This window comes from Ovis aries, chromosome 14 (genome assembly GCF_016772045.2).
Source record: "Ovis aries strain OAR_USU_Benz2616 breed Rambouillet chromosome 14, ARS-UI_Ramb_v3.0, whole genome shotgun sequence".
Taxonomy (NCBI): Eukaryota; Metazoa; Chordata; class Mammalia; order Artiodactyla; family Bovidae; genus Ovis; species Ovis aries.
In genome coordinates this window covers 10,726,928-10,749,377 of record NC_056067.1, presented here as the reverse complement: position 1 = coordinate 10,749,377, position 22,450 = coordinate 10,726,928, and the positions used below count along the sequence as shown (strand labels likewise).

At 51.3% G+C, this 22,450-nt stretch overlaps 2 protein-coding genes across 6 annotated transcripts in view; one reads left to right on the top strand and one right to left on the bottom strand.

The window, feature by feature from the left end:
* Positions 1–106: 106 nt before the first annotated feature.
* CIBAR2 (CBY1 interacting BAR domain containing 2) lies at positions 107–14,871 on the top strand. The gene is made up of 9 exons (XM_060397893.1): positions 107–257; positions 2,056–2,290; positions 4,483–4,551; positions 4,644–4,745; positions 5,012–5,013; positions 5,980–6,088; positions 9,077–9,190; positions 10,924–11,025; positions 11,503–14,871. The coding sequence occupies exons 1-9, from the start codon at positions 238–240 to the stop codon at positions 11,614–11,616; spliced, it is 867 nt and encodes a 288-aa protein (XP_060253876.1). The 5' UTR covers positions 107–237; the 3' UTR covers positions 11,617–14,871.
* KIAA0513 (KIAA0513 ortholog) overlaps positions 13,501–22,450 on the bottom strand; it is a 55,245-nt gene continuing 46,295 nt past the window's right edge. For 4 of the 5 annotated variants that reach the window (XM_060397891.1, XM_060397892.1, XM_027977693.3 and 1 more), the window contains one exon: positions 13,501–22,041. In XM_060397891.1, the coding sequence (XP_060253874.1) occupies positions 21,992–22,041 (50 nt within the window). In that variant the 3' untranslated portion in view covers positions 13,501–21,991. The remainder of the gene's footprint in view (positions 22,042–22,450) is intronic. The other variant, XR_009596153.1, reaches the window with a different exon arrangement.

Sequence of the window (22,450 nt, the reverse complement as noted above, 5' to 3'; positions counted from 1 at the left end):
GGCCTCCTAACCCCGCCTGGGGAGGCTGGCCCCAGGAGAGGTTGCCCTGGTGACCAGCAGAGGCTCCTCCCAGGGTTACTGTGGGCAGCCACGTTGCCCAGCAACCAAGTGGCAGCGTCCCCTGAGCCAGGACCACACAGCTGCGCCCAGCCCTGTGCAACTTCTCCCAGGCCTGGGGGACCCCTGGGGCCCTGCCCTTATTCCCCAAGACCAGGACAGCTGCTGCCTCTGATCACTATGAACATCATTCTCTCCAGGTAAGCAGCTCCATGCTGGCCCCAGCTGAGAGGGAGGGGGGCAACCAGGTTCTTAGGGCCAGATTAACTGAGACAGATGAGGCTGCCAGGACTGCTGAGGGGGTGGTGGTAAGGATGCTCTCCTGCCCGCACCACACACACCTCAAGGTCAAGGGACCATGGAGGCTTCCAGACTTTGGCCTCCATCTACTTCTCCAGCATTTTTGCCCACAGACCTGGAGTAGCTAAATTTACACGGTCCCCTCCAACTTCTCTAGCTCATCTCTACCTAGGAAACCCCTTCATGCTTCAAAATCCCACCAGGCATCATCCCTTCTGTGGAACTGTTCCCAACCCCACTGCCTGCAGCCTGATTCGATCACTGTTTTCTCAACCTGCCTGTCCCTTAGCCAGCTGTTTCCACACCTGGATCCTCTGGGGATTGCAAACTCTGGACCACCTGATGTGTTTATTTACAAATGGAACCCCTGGGCCCCACTCACAGGAGGGTGGGCTGGGATTCTGCAGGCTTAACTTGTGCCCTAGGTGATTCTGATCGAGGGGGTCGAAGGACTCCACCTAGAGGGACAGAGAATGCAGCTGGCTGTGTGACCTGGAGCAAGGTGCTTCACCTCGCTGGCCTCCATTTACCTTGCTTGCAGGGTCATGCACACGATGGGCACTGCACCAATTAGGGTTTCTGAGGAGGATAAAAAGCCCTCCTCCCAGCTTCCAGCCTTAGAGATACGATTAGAAGAATGCACGGCTGGGAGGTTTGGTCAAACAGAGGCGGCTAGGGCAGCAACCACCTGGGATGAGGGATGAGGAGAGGGTACAGTGGGATGAGAGTGAGGCGAGTGTCTGAGGCTGTGCCACTCAGCTGTCTCAGGAAGACAAAATCCAGCAGGTCCTCACTCACTCCGTACTTCTTCGTGGAACACCTCTGACGGGCAGGCTGCCGGCTAGCAGCACACAAAACATGAGTCAGCAAGCCCTCGCTCCCCACTCCTCTGCACAACAGGAAGTGATAAGTGCTGAAAAATGGTGCACCACAAGGACAAACAAGGTCCAGGGCTGGGAGAGGCAGGAGGGACCCAAGGGCAGAGCACAGGGTCTTCAGGGCAGTGAAACTTCTCTATGATGCTGTGATAGTTGGAGACAGGGCATTGAGCATTTGTCAAAACCTATGACATGTACCACACCAAGAGGGAACCTTCATGTAAATAAGGGCCTTTAGTTAATAAGAATGTATCACCATGGGTTCATCTTTTGTAACAAAGGTCCTGCAGAAAGGAAGGCTGTTAATAATAGGGGAAACCACTTGTGAGGGAACGGTTTGTGGGAACACTCTGTACTTTCCACTGTTTTTCTGTAAACCTAAAACTATTTCCCCCCCAAAAAAAGTTTATTAATTCCAAAAATAAAAGCTTTATGATGCAGAGAAGGCAGAGAATTTCAACAGCCCAGGAAAAGGAATCAGGGAATTTCATAGAAAAGAGGCCACTGCCCCTCAGGATGGCTGGAATACAGACCAACTCTACCGGGAAGATAAAGCCCCTCTAAAGGCTCTCACAGTGCGAAAGGCCAAGTTAGGAGACAAACCCACCTTGCATGCCTGCCTGGCCACTGACCAGTCCCATGACCCCTCTGGCCTCTGGCATCTGCCTTGCTGGCCTGACCCAGAGACTGCGGGTATTATCTTGGGGAGCAGGCGCCTGGGCCTGAGGAGGCGAGCAGTGGGTGGGCAATCCCTGTGTCACTGAGTGACCTGGCTGGGTGTCACTGCCCAGCACGGCCCCTCAGGCCCCTGCCTCCCCAGGGACAGCCAGGTGCGGGTGATGGAGGACACAGTGACCAATGCCGAGAAGTCCTTTGGCCAGTTCTGCTCACTGCTGGCCGCCTACACCCGCAAGACAGCCCGGCTGCGTGACAAGGCCGACCAGCTGGTCAAACAGCTCATCAGCTTCGCCAATACAGAGAACCCAGAGATGCGGGCCACCCTGAGGAACTTTGCTGAGGACTTGGCCAAAGTGCAAGATTACAGGCAAGCTGAGGTGAGCAGGCAGCTCTGGAGGACCCACTGCCCAGGGTGGGGGGGCAGCCTGAGGGTTGGTGCAGCCTGATGGGGTCCACAGTTAGTGGATGCATCTCCAGCAAAGACATCCCCAGAGGAGCCAGGGTCAAATCTTAGTTTATAGAACTGAGAGCCTGGAGGCTTGTGCAAGACAAGAAAGATGCAGGGAGTCAGGGTAAGAATTAAAAATGGAAACTCCACGTGGTGTATATACAACGGAACACTACTCATCCATTAAAAACACCAATAATGCCATCTGCAATAACATGGATGGACCTAGAGATTATCATACTAAGTGAAATCAGAAAGATAAAGATAAGCGTCATAAGATATCACTTATATGTGGAATCTAATATATGACACAAATAAATATCTACGAAAAAGAAACAGACTCACAGATACAGAGGACAGACTTGTGGTTGCCAAGGGGAAGACGTGGGAGAGGCATGGATTGGGAATTTGGGATCAGCAGAGGCAAACTATTACATATAGGATAGATAAACAACACGGTCCTACTGTAGAACACAAGGAACTATACTCAATATCTTATGACAAACCACAATGGAAAAGAATGTGTAACTGAATCACTCTGCTGTACAGCAAAAATTAACAATATTGTAAATCAGTGTTTAGGGATAGACTAGGAGTTTGGGTGGAGAAGGCAATGTCACCCCACTCCAGTACTCTTGCCTGGAGAATCCCAGGGACGGGGGAGCCTGGTGGGCTGTGACACGGACACGACTGAAGTGACTTAGCAGCAGCAGTAGCAGGAGTTTGGGATTAAAAGTAAAATGAAATAAAATAAAACTAATAATCTCCAGCCAGCCCCCCAAAATCCCCTCTGCTATGGTAGAAAAGACTGAAACAGCTTTTCTATCGAATAAGCATTAAACCAGAAGAAATGCATGTCGCAGGTGATCAGATGGCAAAAACAGAGAATCCTCACTCCCCACCAAGCGCACTCTCTGGAGATAGGAGATGACTGTCCACAGGGAGGGGATGCCCTGAGAACAGGGAAGGGACAGAGCCTCTGTCACAGAGGACTTCCTAGTTCCACCTGGTGATTAAGGGGCCAACGGGGCTGGCCAATCATCTTTATCCAGAGAAAAACTAAAACCTCTTTCTAACAAGCAGGTAGGTACAGCCTGGAGCCAGGTGCCAGGGAAACTTCCTGGAGACACTGTCCTCCTGATGTTTACAGTTCAGAGATGACTGGCCTGGCCTGGTTGTAAAACCAGCCAGAGGCTTCTTTAGCTTTTAAGAGGTTTATACCTACCTCAAAGGGACAGAGAAAGGATCTATAACTGCCAAGTTTTTCCAAAGAAATGCTGTACACAAAAGGAGGGGAATATGTTCCTTTCCCTTTTGGCATTTGGGAAAATTATTATTATTTTTTTAAGATTTGCATTTAGAAGAGCCACAAGCCTTGACAGAAGAGGAGGAAGGGGTTGGGTAGGGATTCCAGCTCCCCTAGCCCATCTGTCAAGCCAGACTCAGATCTTATTAGAAAGGCAGATTTGGGGGCCATGCCCTGGACCTGCTGAGTCAGAACCTCTGGAGAGGGGGTGGCTGGTGATCAGGGTTATAAGAAAAGCCCTTGGAGGAACCCCTACGCCTGCTTAGTGTGACATCCACAGGGTAAGCACTTAATCCACAGCAGCTTTAACTGGACTGTTACTATTACCGATAATGTTTATTTAAGTGTCTAGCGTTGGGCTTGCACACAGACACTGACCCAGGGGCGTGAAGTGTCCCCCTCACCTACCCTGCCAGTCCCTGGGGCTTCACAGCGTGGTCCACTCTGGATTCTCTGCTAGTTCGTGTTCCAGGTGAATCTGTCAGCCTCCCTGGTGACGACTTAAGGCAGTCTGGAGAAATAAAATGCACTGGGTCCCACCCAGTTGCTAAGAAACCCTGGGCAGGTACACTCCTTATACCCATTTTACAGGCCAGAAAACGGGGCTCATCGAGAGTAAATGTGTGACTGTGCTCTTGGGAGGCAGAGCCCTGAGCCCAGGCTGGTGCTCGCAACCCCAAGGCTGAGGGATGGCCCAATGTACAGTCCTGGGTATGCAGTTGGAGCACTATAACTGCAGGCCAGGGACAGCACAGCCTCTCAACATCTCTCTGGCTCCACCTGTTCTGACTGTGTGTGTGTTTATGTGCCCCCAGGTAGAGAGGCTGGAGACCAAGGTCGTCAACCCCCTGAAGTTCTATGGGATGCAAATAAAGCAGACCCGGGTGAGCAAGGGCATGGCGCTGCGAGGTGGGCCACAGGGAGGGAGACACTGGCTGGGCTGGGACCTCAAGAAACCACCCTCCTCCTTCCTTAGGCTGAGATCAAGAAATTCAAAAGTATCCGGAACGATGAAATCAAACAACTGGAGAAACTGGAGAAGCTGAGGCAGAAATCCCCTTCGGATAGACAGACCATCGTATCCCTCCCAGGGCAGAGGCTGGGGGCGGGGGGCCGGGGCAGCGTGTCACTGCACCCTCTGGGTGGGGGCTGCGTGGGCCACCCTAGGGGATGCTGGTTAACCTGGATCCCTAACAAAACCGTTCTTAGTCTCAGGTAAGCGTCACAAATCTGGGTGAGGAAGGCAAGCTCACATGCAGGTAATGAATAGACACACAAAATGGCAAGGTGAGCTCTACCCAGGCAGGTGTGCGCAGGGCCCTGGGCTCAGGATGGGAGGGTCAGAGGTGTTGGGAAAGCCATTGGTTGGGACTTGGGAGACCTGGGTTCTGTCCCATCAGCAATGCTACTCAGGCAACTAGAGGAGTCACTCCTCACCACAGCCTGCTTCCTTGTTGGGGTTACCTACTTACTGCTTGTAGAAGGCAGGCACTTGTAGATGAGGAAATTGAGAAAGGTGACTTGCCCAAGGTCACAGAGAGCTAAGGGGCCAACCCCAACTCAGCTCTGTGTGCTCCTTCACGTGCCAGGCCTGCCATGGAGTCAGGCCATAGAGATTAAATCAAAGCAACCAATAAAGTAATCAACTACAATTGTTCCACATGTAGGAATTAATTATCAGCAAATGTGGAGTACCTACGGAAAAGGCGATGGCACCCCACTCCAGTACTCTTGCCTGGAAAATCCCATGGATGGAGGAGCCTGGTGGGCTGCAGTCCATGGGGTCACTAAGAGTCGGACACAACTGAGAGACTTCCCTTTCACTTTTCACTTTCATGCACTGGAGAAGGAAATGGCAACCCACTCCAGTGTTCTTGTCTGGAGAATCCCAAGGACGGGGGAGCCTGGTGGGCTGCCATCTATGGGGTTGCACAGAGTCGGACACGACTGAAGTGACCTAGCAGCAGCAGCAGCAGTGGAGTACCTAACAGATTATAGTCAGAGTAATAGCTCAGCTGTGCCCACTCTTTCATTCTTGGAACAATCCTCCAAAGCAAGCCTTATTACTGACCCATGTTTGCAGGCAAGTACACTGAGACTCTGAGAGGTTAAGCCACTTGACTGAGGTCACACAACTAAGAGGGTCTGTCGAAGTGGCAGCTGCCCCTTTTGCTGTGGTCCTACTTGGCCATTCCTTCGATGACCCAATTGGCAAGAGGTGCCTATTACACAGGACAGCTGGCCCAAAAGTAGGGCAAAGGAACAGAAAATGATTCAGAATGGAGTCCCCATGACACTTTCTATCTCTGGAGCCAGGCAGAGACCAGCGTGCACAGGGCCTCAGTGGATGCCAGCCGCACCTCCCACCAGCTGGAGGAGACAGTGGACACCTTCCAGAAGCAAAAGCTGAAGGACATTCAGGTAGGGGTGGTTGGTCCCCAGTCAGAAGTACTCTGAGCTGTCTCGTGTGTGAAATTTGGTGTGTTTGCTCATGTATGCCTGTGTATTTGTGTTTGCACTTGTGTGAGTACACATGTGTTCCCTGTGACAGTGTGTGTGTGACCTTGTGCCTGCCCAATTCTCAGGGCCCTGACTCCCAGAACAGTAAATCCTGGCTTCATCCTGCCGTGGGCGGTAAGAGGCCGGCTGCTTGGGCAGCTGTCCTGCACAGCTGTCTGCCCGGAAGCCAGCACTGGCAGCCCTGACTCTCACACCCGGCTGGCTCCCTGCCTGCCAGGAAAATTGGGCAGTCTGTCTCTCCCAGGCCCCTGCTTTTCCACACAGGACCCTCAGGGCTCACCCTGACTGCCTCCTTTCCTCCATGAAGCCCCAATCACACATAGCCTTCCTCCTTCCACCCAGACCCCACCCAGAAAGGCCCAGCACCCCAGCTCTTACCAGAGCCCCCAGGGAGTCAGGGTCTTTAAGGGCAAGATGGTCACAGAGGGCCCTGCACCCACTCTTGACCCCTCCTTTAATCCATTTTCCAAATTGCAGCCCCAGGAATCTCACAAAAGGCAGCTCTGATTTGTCACTGGTGTGGGTTTAACACGTTCTATGCTTCCCTTGTTCCAAAAAGAAAAGCCGAAATCCTCCCAAGGTCCTAAAAACCCCAGTCCAGCCCTCCAGCCTCTTCTTGGACACACCACTCCAAGCTTGCCTGCACCAAGGCCTTTCATAACTCAGGGCCTTTGCACAGGCTTTGTCCTCCACCGAGGAGCTCTGGCATTACTCTGCATTGAATCCACACCTCCTTGTCCTTCAGAGAAATTCACCTGCCCCCTAGACTTGGTCCAATCAACTGTTAACACACCCCGATCCCACCCTGGCTTGGCGGCGGGGACCGGCGGGACGGGGCGGGGGCGGGGGGTGGGGGGGTGGTGGTGGTGCGCAGCACAGTTATCCCTGAGAGTGCGTTCATTGTATCTTTAATTCACTGGTGAATCTAACCCACGTTGAATACGCACTGACTATGTGCAGGCACTACGCTTGAGGCTGGGGACACCACAGCCAGCCAAGAGAGGCCCTGTCCTGACAGGGCTGACACCTTGGGGGAGACAGATCATGCGGAGCCCTTGATGGGGTGGTGGAGAGTCTGGGAGAACTTGCCGTTCCATGCCTGCCTCCCATACAGGCAGGGGCCCTGCCTGCCACGGCCCCTCCTGGGTCCCGGGCACGAGCTCCAAGGCAGGGCACTCGGTGAGTACTCAGTTAACGTTTGGGAAATGAATGAAAGAACGAACGAATGAAGCGAGTGAAACACTAATAATGACGGCTCAAGCACGCACGTTGCAGGCAGAACCTACAACCGCCGGCAGCCTCTATTCAACACCCGATGCGCCGCGGCCAGCGCATGCGCACACGATGCTCCACGGTCAGAGGCCTGCGGAGGCACGCGGGGCGCCGCGGGCGTCCTTCACATCTGGGGGATTCCGTCTGTAAGAGACACTTCCCCGAACCAACAAATTTTCAAAGAGATCAAAACCAGAACTGGAAATAATCGATACCGTTCTGTGGGTTTTAAGTCACACTTCTAATGAAATATTTACAAATGAACTCCGACGCCGAGAAAAGAACAGAAGCCCCGCTCCCAAGCAGAGGGGTTCGCTTACCCGAGCGGGCGTCAGAAATCCCCTGGAGGGCTCCTTAAAACGCTGCCGACGGGCCCGCCTCGGAGTGGCAGCCAGTGGGCCCGGGTGGACCGGGAATCTGCATCCCTGACCGGCCCCCAGGTGAGGCCGGCGTCGACGAGGCGCCACAGGTCGAGGGCCGCGGCCCTGGCTGAACCTCTCACAGGTCTCTGTGACTGGGACCACTCCTGTCCCTCGTGTGCTGACGAAGAAACTGAGGTTTGAGAGGGAACGTCATTCCCTCGGGGCCAAGCGCCAGTGAGGGGCAGGAGGAGGCCTCGCCTGACCGCCAGCACTGCCTCCGGCAGGGCACGAGGGAAGGAGGCGGGAAGCAGGGATTTCCAGCCCGCGCTTTGCCTCCTCAGGCCTTTCTTCTCCCAGGTGGCTTTGCGGCCCCCGCTGGCCCGCCGCCTTCTCCCAGGTGGCTTTGCGACTTTCTCTGGTCTGCCTACCCCAGGTGCTTCCCGTGTGACCGGAAAAGGCGAGCTCCAGAACTGCGGAGCTCCTGCTCCAACACCAAGCATGTGTCCTGATGATGCTTCCCTCACAGTGGGAACTTGTACTGCACACAGCACGTAGGAGAGGCCTGACACACAGTAGGTGCCTCCCCTCAGGTCTGGTGCACAGTAGCTGCTTGTGCTGGGTTCACGGTACAGCAGAAACCCCCACTGGGGCCTGAGACACAATAAGAGACTGTGCTGGACATGACGCATAGTAGGAGCTTATCTGGGCCTTGCACAGAGCCCCCACCGGAGCCAGCCACGCAGCAGGAGCTCTGTGAGAGTTTACTGAGCCAAGCCGAACCATCTGACCTAGAGAAGCAAAACTCTTTATCACTAATGACATTTTGACAAACTGGTCCATCAGGTTGTGGGGCCAGTGGACCTGGCATTGTCTTACCAGCAGCGCCCCCTTCCCATCCTGTAAGGCCCACTTCCAGTCTGTGGGCGACAGAGGCTGCAAGTTTGTAGCTGTCAATTTGCAAACACCAGTCCTTGGAGTGAGAGAAACAAGGGCTGAGTGAGGAAGCCCAGCTGGACGAGAGCTGAGAAAATGACACCCTTCAGAAAGTTCACAAGACCTCACACATTTCTGGAACAACCCCTGTGCAATTTTTGAACCATGGGAATGCATTAATGGTTCAAACAAAAATAATTAGAAATAATATATTGAAATTCCCCACTGAGGACTTGCCCCCTGGTTGGTCCACATCTGAGGTGAGCCCAGAACAGCCCTTCTGACAGCATTACTTACATGATCTGGGTTTCTCTCCCCACAGAAAATTTTTTCAGACTTTGTGACCATTGAGATGGTCTTCCATGCCAAAGCAGTGGAGGTGTATTCCAGTGCCTTCCAGACTCTGGAGAGCTATGACCTGGAGAAAGATCTGGAGGTGGGTCACAGACACCCCATCTCCTATTTATGGGGTGGGGCTGAATTTGGGGGTGTTTTTGTATTTTTTTATTGAAGTATAGTTGATTTACAATGTTGTGCCAATCTCTGCTGTACAACAAAGTGACTCAGATTTACACACACATAATTTTTTTTTAAATATTCTTTTCCATTTTGGTTTATCCCAGGAGATTGGATACAGTTCCCAGTGCTATCAGTAGGACCTTGTTGTTTATCTATGCTATATATAATAATTTGCCTCTGCTAACCCCAAACTCCCAATTCATCCCTCCCCCATCTCACTCTCCCTTGGCAACCAGTCTGATCTCTGTCTGTGAGTCTGTTTCTGTTTTATGGATAGGTTCATTTGTGCCGTATTTTAGGTCCCGCATATAAATGATATCACATGGTATTTGTCTTTCTCTGTCTGGTTTACTTCACTTGGTATGATAATCTCTAGTTGCATCCATGTTGCTGCAAATGGCATTATTTAGTTCTTTTGTGGCCGAGTAGTTGGTTTTGTCTTGATAGAATCAGTTTTTGTTGGCAACATTTTGTAATTTCTCAAACTTTGAAGGCTGGTTTTAATGAACTCTTTTAAATATCTGCCCCTGGGCACAGAACCAGAGGTGGAAAATTTCCCCAACACAATCTTTATGGACTATTCGTGAGTATCACCATCACCTGGGTGCTTAAAAACAAATGAATCAACAACAGCAAAAAGCATCTCCAGGCTGATGCCTGCTGTACTTTGCATGTAGACTAAGAGCTTATGGTCCTTATCTGATCTGATTAAGATCTAACATTAGCCTTCTGAGTTCTCTACAACGTCCCGTGCCATGCCTTGTGGTCAAAGCAGCACAGCGATTGTCTTCCTTGATTATCTTCTGTGGTTCTAGGGTTGGCGGGTTCAGCTGGGTCGTCATCACTTGGGTCTTTCAGCCACTCTGTAGCTGGGGCTGGAGTGGTTTCAAAGGCTTTCTGGCTCATGTATGGCTGTCATCTGGGTCCAGGACATGATTCACAAAGTTCAGGGCAAAATGAAGACACTGGCCCTTTGTTCAGTAATTATTAAGACTTCCAAGATAGAGGAGTCCTTCTGAGCTGGGAGCCTTGGAAAAGTGCATGAGCTGAACCCCCACAAGGCCCACCCTGTGTGGTCTGCAGTGAGGTCTGTGACCAAATAACTGCCCATGGCCCCTCCATAGGGCATAGGCTTCCTCACATCATGGCGGCTGATCCAAGGGTGAGCATCAGAGACAGAGCCAAGTGGATACTGTGTCGACTTTTATGACAGCTCTGCCACATTCTGTTTCTTAGAAGTGTGTCACTAAGGCTGTATTCAAGGGGAGGAAGATTGTAGTCCAGCTCCTGATGGGAGGAGTCAAAGAATTTGTGGATGAGCTTTAAAACCATCATAGGAGGGTCAGTGAAGATTGGCCTGGCTCTGATGCCTTCACTCATCTCTATTTTGGTGATGGGGGGAGTGTGACCTCTAATCTTCCTGTGGGACTATGGACTTGTTACCTAGCCTCTCTGGGCCTCAGTTTTCCCATCTGTAAAATGTGATGACAGTACCCACTAATGTCAGTCTGCTGCAGATCATATGGCTCTGATGGACCTGGTGCAGGCGGACGTCCTAGCAGTGACCTCTGCACCAGCCTTTTGGTTCTGCCTTCTTTCCTTCCTGCTCCCACCACTTTGTTTCCTGACCAGATCCAACCCTCCTGACAGGATTTTAGAGCCAAGATGCATAGAGTTTATGGGCGTTGCGATGCTCGGCCAGCACTCATGGACACCACCCTGTCCCCAGCTCTCCCATGGTCTCTTGCCCAGGTGAGTACTGGGTGGGGCGTGAAACCTGTGACAAGGTGAAGTGACGAGAGGCCGGCTGAGAATTCAGGTCTGAGAAGGAGGTGCTGCTCGTGGGGGTGGGAGGGTGGCCCTGAGTCTGACCTGGACCCTCCTGAAGCAAACTCAGGGAACCACAAGTGGGGATGAGGAGTGTCTCCTGCTTTCTGAATAATTCTCTCCAAAGGCAGTGGAGGAAGTACAGTCCCAAGCCAGACTGCCTGGGTCCAAACGCACTGCTCCCAAGCTGTGTGACCCTGGGAAAGCTCTTTAACCTCTCTGTGCCTTAGATTCCTCACTTGCAAAGTGGGGCTAATGATAGTAACCCCTCAGAGGGTTGTGGTGTTAGGTGAACCCATCTACCTGAAGCACTTAATAAATAATCCTTGTCACCATTATTATTATTACTGTTATTGTTGCTGTGATGATGATGATTTTATTATTACTGCTACTCTTATTTAGAGTTCTCAGAGCACCATACAGAGCCAGAGAAAAGAAGCAGTGAGTGAGGATGACTCTGCTGAGGAGGACCCCGTGGAGGACCTCAGGGGACAGACACAGAGGCTCCATCAATAGGACAAGAACTCCCCAGTCGGGAGATGGGGCTCACACTGGACCCTCACAGGCTCTACCGTGTGCAAATCACATGTTTTCTGAGTCCCGGTTTCCTCATCTGTACGACAGGGATCATATCCCTTGGCTCACAGGCTGCCCTGGGGACCAAGGTGCCCAGCAGGTGCTCAGTAAACATGGGTGCCTCTCACCCTAACTCATACTGGGTCTCATTTCCTGTCTTATGACCAGGGCTCCAGCGTGTTTAAGCCTGTGTTAATGTTGAGAGTTTGGTGTGTTACCGAACCAAACTCAGGTTCACTTGCCTGTGTGTGGTAAAGTCACTTTACTGACACCAGGCTGTGGTGAAGGAAGTGAAGTGCTTATTGCAGGTGCGTGGCAGAGTCCTGGGCAGCTGGTGCTCAAAAGGCCTGAACTCCCCATGGCTTTCAGAGAACGGTTTTTAAAGACAAAGGGAGGGAGGGTGGCTGTGGGGTGTGTAACCTTGGGACCAGGGACATATCACCAAAGTAGAGGGTGAGACTACAGACTCTGCTGGCTACCTGCAGGAGCCCTCTGGGTATGCACATTTGGGGAGAAGAACCCTAATAGTGTGGGGGGTCATCTGAGCACTGGGTCACTCAGGGCTCAGCACACCTCCCACTGCCTCCTGGAGACCTCTGCTGGGGAGAGGATATCCTGCAGCCTCTTGGGAGAGACGCTTGGCTCTGCTGATTTGATTCCCCATAGGGGCACCACAAGCACCTCGTCAGCAAAGTGGGAAAAATAAACCTTCCTCGTGGGTGTGAAGAAAAGGGTGGGAATGTAAGCTGGTGCACCCACTGTGGCAAACAGTTTGGAGTGCCTCATAAAACTAAAAGTAGGATTAAAACACCTTTGCTCCATCAGAGCTCTGGTCCCCGTGTCTCTCTCTCTGTCTTCCCCCCTCTCTCTTTCAGGCTGATCCCCTGGAGCGCAGAGGCTCTCTGAGTTCACTTTGCTCCGCGGGCTTCTAAGACCCTCTTGAGAAGGCACTCTGCACCTTCACCCCATCGAGAGGGCACCTGAGGTCTTTGTGAACAGAGCAAGCCCCATGCAGGGGCTTTATTGGCTTTCTGCATAAACCAAGGAATATTAGCCTCTTTCTCTCCTTTACTTTCTTATCATTGACTCCGGACCACCAGGTCCATTAAAGGACCTCAACAAGTTGCGCCCGAACAGGAGCCTGGTACACTTGGCAGATCGGACAGAGTGACCTCGAGGGCCTATTGAGGCCGATTCGACCAAAGGCGGCCCCCAGCATTCAAAATGGAGATGAAACAAGAACCCCAGGAAGAAGAAATTCCAATACAGGCTATGTCTGCTCTAAAGATCTCCAGAAAGCACCGCCCGCAGTGGCATCACCCCTATGATCTCCCCACTTGGGGACAAATAAAAACCCTTACTAATCGAGCTGAAAATTTGGTCTCTCAACAGGGATTGCCTCCGAGTCCTGAATACATTCTCCTGGCAATGTTCAGTCTTTTGGCCTGTACCTCCCCCGCTCCAGCTTAGACTAATACCCAACCCCCTCTATTACAGGTGGTCGAATGGACAGAGATAGGACCAATCATTTCAACTAATGACTCTACACATATGCTTTCTCCCTAGTACATGAAAGGGCCCTCACACCCTGGGCAGGAAAGAAAACTAATATTTCTTTATGAAGTCCTTCCCTTGTGCATGGGCCCAGCAAAATTGTGCATAAACATCAGCCAACAAACCTGGGCTTTCGTCCTGCCTCCAAAAGAAGACTTTCAGACATTGCTTAGATTATTTACTGCCCTTTCTTTGTCTGTAAACCATGTTTATACTACTGAGACTTTAGGGAACAAGTTAGGGAAAGAACAAAGAACATTATGCAAAGGGTTTACTTATAAACACTTTACTTATACTCCTGTTTGTTGGGACAAATGTCAAACCAAATCAAGAAAATCAATGTTTGTGGCTAATCATACAATTGTTGATTGGGGACCCCATGGTATGTGGTTATCTGACTGCTCAGATGATATTAACAACACTGTGTGTGGTATGGAAGGTCACTGACACTCGATGGAACATTACTATGACAAAGGACTTCTTGAGAGGCTTGACGGTGGATTAGCCCCACCTCGTCCTAGGATCGTCCTCGATAAACAGTGGGCCTCAACAATGGGCTATTTGGAAACTTGCTGCGAGCACCAGAGCACAGAACAACTTGGGACTTGGACCGGACATTTCATAGGGACCAGTCGTGGTCATAGTAACTATTTCTTTCGCTATAATCAGCCATGTTTTATACAGGCCTGTGTCCCACTTCCTTTTGTTACACACATAGAAAATTTACTATTTAATAAGACTTTTATGTTCTGTAACTTGTATTAATTGCAAACCATATACTTGTATTATTAATTCCTCTATTTCTTTAAGCTACTCAATTTTGTGTTATTCCTGTTCAATTCAATCATAGTGCCTACAACTGGGAACAAATCAAATTTCATTTACAAAATATACATGATCATGCCTCTCTGTACAATTACTGCAAAAGAAAATCTTTAAAACTTCTTCTAAAAATCTGCCCTCTTCCCCTAATTTGGAAATTTTAGCTGAACAAATTATCTGGGCTAGACCCACGAGGATAGTTTCAAAGTATTACCCACAGTATCAGGTCTGGAACTGTAACTTTGGTGATTGTCTTGATAATTATATTTGTTGTTTACCATCGCCTTTCTGTAAGGTTGGTTCATACCTGTGGTCATGTATGGATGTGAGAGTTGGACTGTGAAAAAGGCTGAGCGCCGAAGAATTGATGCTTTTGAACTGTGGTGTTGGAGAAGACTCTTGAGAGTCCCCTGGACTGCAAGGAGATCCAACCAGTCCATTCTGAAGGAGATCAACCCTGGGATTTCTTTGGAGGGAATGATGCTGAAGCTGAAACTCCAGGACTTTGGCCACCTCATGCAAGAGTTGACTCATTGGAAAAGACTCTGACGCTGGGAAGGACTGGGGCAGTAGGAGAAAGGGACGACCGAGGATGAGGTGGCTGGATGGCATCACGGACTTGATGGACATGAGTCTGAGTGAACTCCGGGAGATGGTGACGAACAGGGAGGCCTGGCGTGCTGCAATTCATGGGGTCGCAAAGAATCGGACATGACTGAGCGACTGAACTGAACTGAACTGAATACTAACCAAACTCATTTGGTCAAGACCCTTTTTACAAATATAATAAAATAGGGGGAATTGTCAAGAAGCATTTAACGGGAGGCTTCCTGTGTGCTGTTTTGGATCTGTCAGGAATTCTCTGCTCCTTATTAATTCCTGAATACTCAGGAATTAAGAGGAGAGGCAAGCCTCTCCCAGGGGCTGAAGAATCCAGGCATTTCCTTCATTAGTTTTTCTATACAGTGATAAGTACCCTCTTCCTTCTTGTGAACCATAGGGTAAAAGTGATTGTTTACAACTCTCTTTCCCTTTAATATGGATTGCCTATGTTTTGTAAGTCTGGAATTTTAATCTTTATCTTTGCTGAGAATAACTACCTTGTAAGACAGTATATATGCCCACACCATGTTGATTAAAACACCTTTGCTCCATCAAAAAAAAAAAAAAACAAAATTAAAAGTAGAGCTACCATAAGATCCAGCAATCTCACTCCTGGGCATATACCCAGACAAAACTATAAAGCTATAATTCAAAAAGGTATATGTGGGGACCCCCTGGTGGTACAGTGGTTAAGAATCCACCTGCCAATGCAAGAGACGTGGGTTCAATGTCTGGAATATTCCAGACGCCACGGAGCAACTAAGCCTGTGCTCCACAACTACGGAGCTGGCGCTCTAGCACCCACACTCCACAGCAGGAGAAGCCACTGCAGTGAGAAGCCCACACACCTCAGTGAAGAGCAGCCCCCCTCACTGCAATTAGAGAAAGGCTGCGCACAGCAACTGAGACCCAGCATGGCCGGAAAACACAAAAGGGACATGCATCCCTATATCCAGCAGGGCTGTTCACAATAGCCAAGTCAAGGAAACACGCTAAAGGTCCATCGACAGAAATGGATAAAGATTAGTACACATATCATCGATTGCATTATATATTACGTATCATCACATTTTACACAGTGGAATATTATTCAGCTATAACAAGGAATGAAATGCCATTCATATGGCAATATGGATGGAGCTAGAAGTTATCATACTATGTGAAGTGAAGTCAGACAAAGACAAATATATGATATCACATATGTGGGATCTAAAATATGACACAGATGAACTTGTTTTATACACATACATATGAAACTGACTTACCTTGCTATATGCCTTAAACACATCATAAATTAACTATATTTCAATTAAAGTTTAATTAGTGACTTTTATTACCCAAAATCCAGCTTCAAGATACCTCCTTGGGGAAGCCCACCTTGATTCTACCAGGAAGGACACTCACTCCAAAAATAACCAAAACATTCTGTATTTCCTATACTACATAATTTATACAATATCAATTGTATTTCACATCACATTTTACACTATATGTTATCTCATACTTTTATACTGTGTGTGCACATGTACACACACACACACGTACCTTTTTTAACCTCAGCTGTCTCAACCCCACTGAGAGTTCCTGAAGGAAAATGACTTTGCTTGTTCATCTTGTGGTCCTGGAGCCTGGTGGTACCTGGCACATGGTGTGAGCTCATTAAAGGTAAGTTGATGGCATAAGGGGCCTCTCCCCTCCCCGTCTGGTCCCAGTATGCCCAGAAAAGACCAATTGTTCCTAATTCCAGAGTTGGGCATTGGCCAAGCTTCATGGGCTCTCTCCTATGACAGCAAAATTCCTAGTTTCCCTCCTTTAGGCACAGGAGGTGGAAGGAGGGGTGAGCAAGGGCAGGAGCATAACTTTCAGGGTCTCCTATAATCAGAAAGAGAGGAAGTCGACCACTTCACCAAACATGCCTGTTGACCGAGCTGTGAGAACTGGCATGAAGGTGTCCTGTTGCTGCCAGGCAGGAGTGGCACCCACAGCCCTTCGGCCCCCAGAGACAAATAGTGAGGCAGCTGGGGCTCAAAGGCAAGGCCAGGATGCCAGCTGGAAGGGGGTGGAGGCATCCCAGGGGCCAAGGCTCCTCTATGCACTCACACATGCCCGATGGCAACGCAGTGGACACTGCTTCTGCCCATCAGCCTTCCCACGAGACACACACACATCTGCATAATACTCAGCTGCTCGGCCTAAGTGGGGAGAATGACTATTTGACCCCAGAAAAGTGCTCCTGCTGAAAAGCCACTGCTGTCAGTGAGAAGATTGCAAATTCCATTTGTAAAAGGTGCTCATGGGTATGTGAGCACAAAAATTGAACATCAACAGACTGACTTCCTTTTTAGAGATAATTTATTTCAGTTTCCACCTTTCGACAATCTGAGGTGCAATATATGGACTTTTTTTTTCTTCACAGGAAACAGCTTTGATTTTAGTGCGGTTTTGAGAGCTCAATCTTAAACTTTCTCCACCTGAAAACACAGTTTGTAGAACATAATCTCATGGGATATAAGACTGAGAAACCATATATACAACACACTCGAATCACTGACCCTGATTCCTGGGTCACTAAGGGCAATGTGTGGAAGTGGCCAATGGGATGTTTGGGTCCAAGACTAACGGGTGGGAGAGAAACAGGGAAAGCACGTGGGAGACCCTCCTGCAGCCCAGAGGCCATGGTTAGGGCCACGAAGCTCTCTCACCAACACATTTTAAGGGGAAGGGCCTGCCATCTGAGTGTGAGCATCTCCTTCAGTTGGCCTGTCCTTCTCAAGGTGTCCATGCGACTGCAAGCCTCCAGCACAGGGACAGACCAGGGCCCTCATGTGGGGCCCATGCATTGGAACAAAGCCCACTGAGCACTGTTTCCATAAGCGTATCATCCTGGACCAAGGAGAGGACAGATGTAGCCCCCCTAAGGGTGCAAGGGGCATCACCAGCAGGAGCCCTCCTCTGAGCTCAGCACACCACTCAGGAGGGTGACGGGAAACAGCACCCTGGTCTGACCCTGCAGGACATGTCAGGATGCAGGTCATCCCCGCCTGCACAGAGATCCTGTGAGAAGTGATGGGAACACAGCAAACCCAGACTGTTCTGACTGAGAACTCTACAGCAGGAACAGGGCCCCCCTGAATCCTGGGGACACAGCCAAGGGGAGGGTCCTCTCCCCAGCTCTCCGCTCATCTCAAGCTCAGACTGACCAGCTAACTTGGGGACACAGGCCAGAGCCAGGCCACCTAGGGACAAGGCAGACCGTGTCTGGGGCGCTTGCCTGGGGAGGGACAGCAGAGAGATGGTGGCAGAACAGGCCTGGGGAGCCATGAGGAGCATCTTGATGCTCCTGGATGGGTACCCCTGGATGGGAACCATCTGGAAATGCTCCCCCCGTCTGCTATCTGGATAACCCTCACAGCCCTGCTCCTGGCCATGTGGCCACAGGGAGGTACCGTGGCATGTGGCTTGAGAAAGGCTGGGCTCCAGCCCAGGTCTGAGCGTCACACACCAGCCAATTAGGGAAACTGTCGCCAACACCATTCCCCTGAAGGGGGAAGTGGGGAGGGGGGAGAGTCAAAAGCTTGTCAAGCAGCTCTTACCCTTGACAGTCATAAAAAGAAATAAACAGTTTACAGGAAGATGGGGGGAGACCTCTGAGTGGTAGGAGCCGCGGCTCAAGGGAATTAAAAGGCTGTGAGTGGGGGAACAAGAAGAACCCTGGGGCAGCGGACCCCCAAACCCGCAGCTCTGTCCCTGGCTGAAGAAGTGAGTAGCCAGCGGGGTGACCAGCCTGGGATGGCCCAGCTGCTGCCGCCTCCCCCGAGGCTGCAGCAGGGCCCTTCCCCGGCCCCTTCCTTCCCAGTGTCCCCACTCCTCTGGTAAATGACTCTGCCCCCTGGCTTCCCAGCTGTCTCAAGTTGTAGGTAATTTGGCCACACAGCTTATCTGACCACACACATGGGCCTGCCAGATGCTCCTTAACTGAAAAGCCAACCGGTCAGGCCTCAGTGAAACCCAGGGAGGTCAGGCTCAAAGCTGCGGCCCTGACTTCTGGTTGTGGTCACCTGGGTTCAACAAAATCCCTGACAGACTCCTTTGTGGTGTGAACACATCTTTTTCTCACATCAGGAGGCTGGGATACAGTGCTCTGAGTGATAAATTAACCCACTTAAAACAGCCTGCAGAAAAACACACCTCAAGGCTGCCACCTTCTCTCCACAGCAGTGGACGTCACCATCTAACTGGGGAGGGACAGGTGAGCCCTGGCTCCGGGAAGGAGGAAAGAGGTCAGGCGGCGGCGTGAACTCCATTCTTGGGTCTCCATCCTTGACCCAGCATGGGCTCACCTGTGACCTTGACCCTCCGAGGTTTCACTGGAGCACAAATCTCAGAAATTGAACTCTCTTTCTAGTCCTCCTTTTGGTAAATTAAGAGCTCCTTGGCCTGTTTTTTTTTTTTTTTTGGCAATAGGAAAATCATGGTCTACTTCATTTCACTGTACAAATAAATTATAGTATCACAACTTGGTTCTTCTGCCTTTGGTTAAACATGCACACACAGCAGATACAATCTGAATGTTAGCATGTCCCTCTTGTAGCAGCTTAAACACCTATCAATATTGTTAGAAGTCTAACAAAGGCTGAAGACACACAAAGCCACATCTCAACAGCATCCTGTTTGCAAAGCAGGGTACTTTTCGCTTGGGAGAATCAGCTGTCTGGGCTCATTACGTTCACAGAGCCCTGAAGGGCAGACAGCAGGAGGCCCGCCATGTCATTGCTAACACAGGCCTTTGAAGCTCCGGCTTAGAACGCTGAACATGCTGGGATGGGGAACTCACCTGTGGATGCGACCCGATGCTTCCTGCCCTGAGCCTAAGTCTACAGGAAGTCCCTGAGTGTACAGGAAGGGCCAGCAGAGCGCTTTCTGCAGAGCCTCCTAGGCATGCGGTGGGTGAGACTTCTGCACACGCTGGCACCTCTGAGCACCCGCCTGGGGCTATCTGCTCTGCCCGGGCCTCACAGGGAAGATCAAGTCACAGAGAGGAAGTGTGAGCGAGGCAAGCGGCCAGCTTCTGCTAGGGACACTGTGCCTCCTCCGGGTGATACTGGCCAGACACCCTGAGGTGACATGCTCAGACAAAGACAGTCACCAAGAGGAGACAGCAAAGCAGCCTCCCAGTCACCTCGACGTCGGCCACTCCGTGAGGCCCGTGGTCTCTGGTGGTGTCCCCTCATGGGGCTCAGCGTTTTGGCAGCAGTTTTGGGGTCAGACTTACTCTCTCAGGAGTTAGATCTATTAATATATGAAGAAGGGGAGGGGAAAAGACCCAAAGCCACCCTTGTTTCTACCTTCAACTGCTATTGCAAGAGACCTATATGGGGAAAAAAAAAAAGGTCTCAGGATCATCCTGAAGTGAAAGTGCTTGGAAAAGCCCAGAGAAGTCAAAGCTGCATTTCCTTCCTGGTTTGCGTGGGTCCTCCCGCCCCACCCAGGGGGAAAGACCCCTCCACTCCCCAGCACCCCTGGAAAGGCCCGGAAGCTACTGTCTTCCTCCAGAAATCAGAGTGAATCACACTTCCACACAAATCATATATATACAAGGATAAGTCTTTTGGGCACCTTAGAATAAAATGTTAATGCATTTCAACTAACCACTAAGAAAAAACTAAGAAAGCCAATGACACGCAGTGGAGAGATGGCCCTTCAAGGGCCTCAGACAAGCTGCTCACTGGGCATGGCCCTGACTTCAATGGGGGGCAGCACAGAGCATCAGGGGGTTGCTGAACATCTTAGGAGGAGCAGCATCGCCTCTAGGAGGCACTGGAGGAGGGCCTGCACACTCGTGAGCTGGATGTTATTTCTCTGAACTGCATTCAGGAGAGACATATCCGATCACTGGGCCGGTTTCCAGCTGGCGTGACCTACCCCCACATAGGACAGGCAAACCAGCCACATGACTGTGCTTTGTTTAGAGATGTGGCCAGAGAGACTGCCAGCATACACACACACACACACACACACATACACACACACGCACACGCACACGGGTGTGCCTGCCATCATGAACACAGCGGGGATCCTGGAGCCCAAGCCCCCACTCCCTGCCTCCCGGCATGACATCTCACACCAGTGCACTCGAGTCCCGTGTGTTTCCCATCGCCTCTCTTATGATCACCAGGACGTGCGTTGCTCAGCTCAGCCAACACTCGCTCTTCTCTGGAACGTTCCAGGGAGGCATCCCCCATGAGGGAACCTGTGAAGTGCCGCCTGCAGGGCGGAGTCTCAGACATGTCTGTTGTACTGCAGGAGGTGGAGCGGGAACACGGGATGGACGGCTAGGGCAGGAAGGACAGAGCCCCGCCGGCCTCGCAAGGCCAGCGCCCCGGAGCCTGACCCTGCGAATCGCATAGTCCCCACCAGAAGCCACCTGGGCCACGATGCCTGTAACTGACACAGATTTTTCTGTCTTTTAAAAATAAAGAGCAGCACTGTTTGCTTTTAGAAAGGGCAGATGTCTTGAAGCTACTGAAGAAAATTCTCTTTTCTGGGCTTCATCATGGCCAGATGAAGACGGCCCCAGGGAGTGAGTGGTGGAAGTCTCTCTGCCCCAGAAGCAAGCGGTCAGCTGACCAGGAACATCTCAGATGCTTCACACAGACACCTGAGGGCCGCGTGGGTCCAACACAGCCACTTGGAGCCGTGACGTCCCTGGAACCCCACACCCCTGACTGTGGCTGGGACTTCTGCAGCCAAGAAAGCCATCCACTGCCTCGGACTCTCTACTGCCCTGAAACAGAGGGTGTCTCTCTCCTCCTGGAGCTTCCTGTCACACAGAAAGGAGACCCAGTACCAGCCCAGATTGACACTCAGAGGCCACCTCCGCTCTGCTTGGCTGTGGAAGGAACCCAGTCCCGCCCTGCAGGGAGGGGCCCAGATCCTCACTCCCAACTGCCCCATGTCACTGGCATGGGACTGACGTGTGCCAGCTCACATCTGTCCTTCCCTACCTTCCCACACTCCCCATCTTCTCAGCAGGAGGCTGTGATGGACACGTGCCCGCCTGGGACCCAGCATCCTTCCTTCTGTGGCCCCTCAGTCCCAGGTCGCAGGCCTGCCACTCGGGGGTATGGATAGTCACCTCGATTTTAGCTGTGTAATCCCAGGGGCACTTTGGCACGCAGGTGGGGAGCAGACACAGGCAGAGGGAGGCGGGGAGGACGGGCAACCAGATTCTTCTAACCGCTAGTTCTAGGGCGGCATAGGTGCTGCCGATCTCATGCAGAGGGGGTGACAGCCAGCTGCAGTCCTCCTGGGGGTGTCTCGGGCCACCTCCTGTGGCCTACTCGGTGGCCATCTGCTCGATGTGGTCGCTCAGCAGCTTGTACTGCTCTGCAAGAGAAAACAACGTTATTCCTTATGAGGGAGAAGGCGACACAGACAGGCAGGGTCTTCTCACAGGCATGGTGAGTGCGAGCTTCCGCAGGTGTGCCCGCGGCCTGGATGTGGTCTCCTGCGAACCAGGCTGCATCTTCCCACAGAAATGATGCTACAGAGGGCAGGCCAGTAGGCCCAGTAGCCTGGTGTGGGCGGAGGAACGTGTCACAGGACCCAGGCTTGGGTCCTGGTGGGGACATGGTGGGGGCATGGTGCTCTACCCTATGCTGTGTGACAGGGCCGATGATAGCACCATGAGGCTGTCCAGGGCACCTCCTGAGGCCGCCTGTTCTTGGCCTTCTTTGACTTGGTGCAGGGTGGAGTTTTGGACAATACTGGTCTAGCCAAATACATGTCTAAGTGC

Excerpts from the sequence above, each read along its gene's own strand:
- CIBAR2 (XM_060397893.1), top strand. The coding sequence starts at position 238 with ATGAACATCATTCTCTCCAG. Across the intron at positions 6,089-9,076 it reads AAAAGCTGAAGGACATTCAG|AAAATTTTTTCAGACTTTGT; the intron begins GTAGGGGTGGTT and ends CTCTCCCCACAG. Across the intron at positions 9,191-10,923 it reads ACCTGGAGAAAGATCTGGAG|GATTTTAGAGCCAAGATGCA; the intron begins GTGGGTCACAGA and ends CCCTCCTGACAG.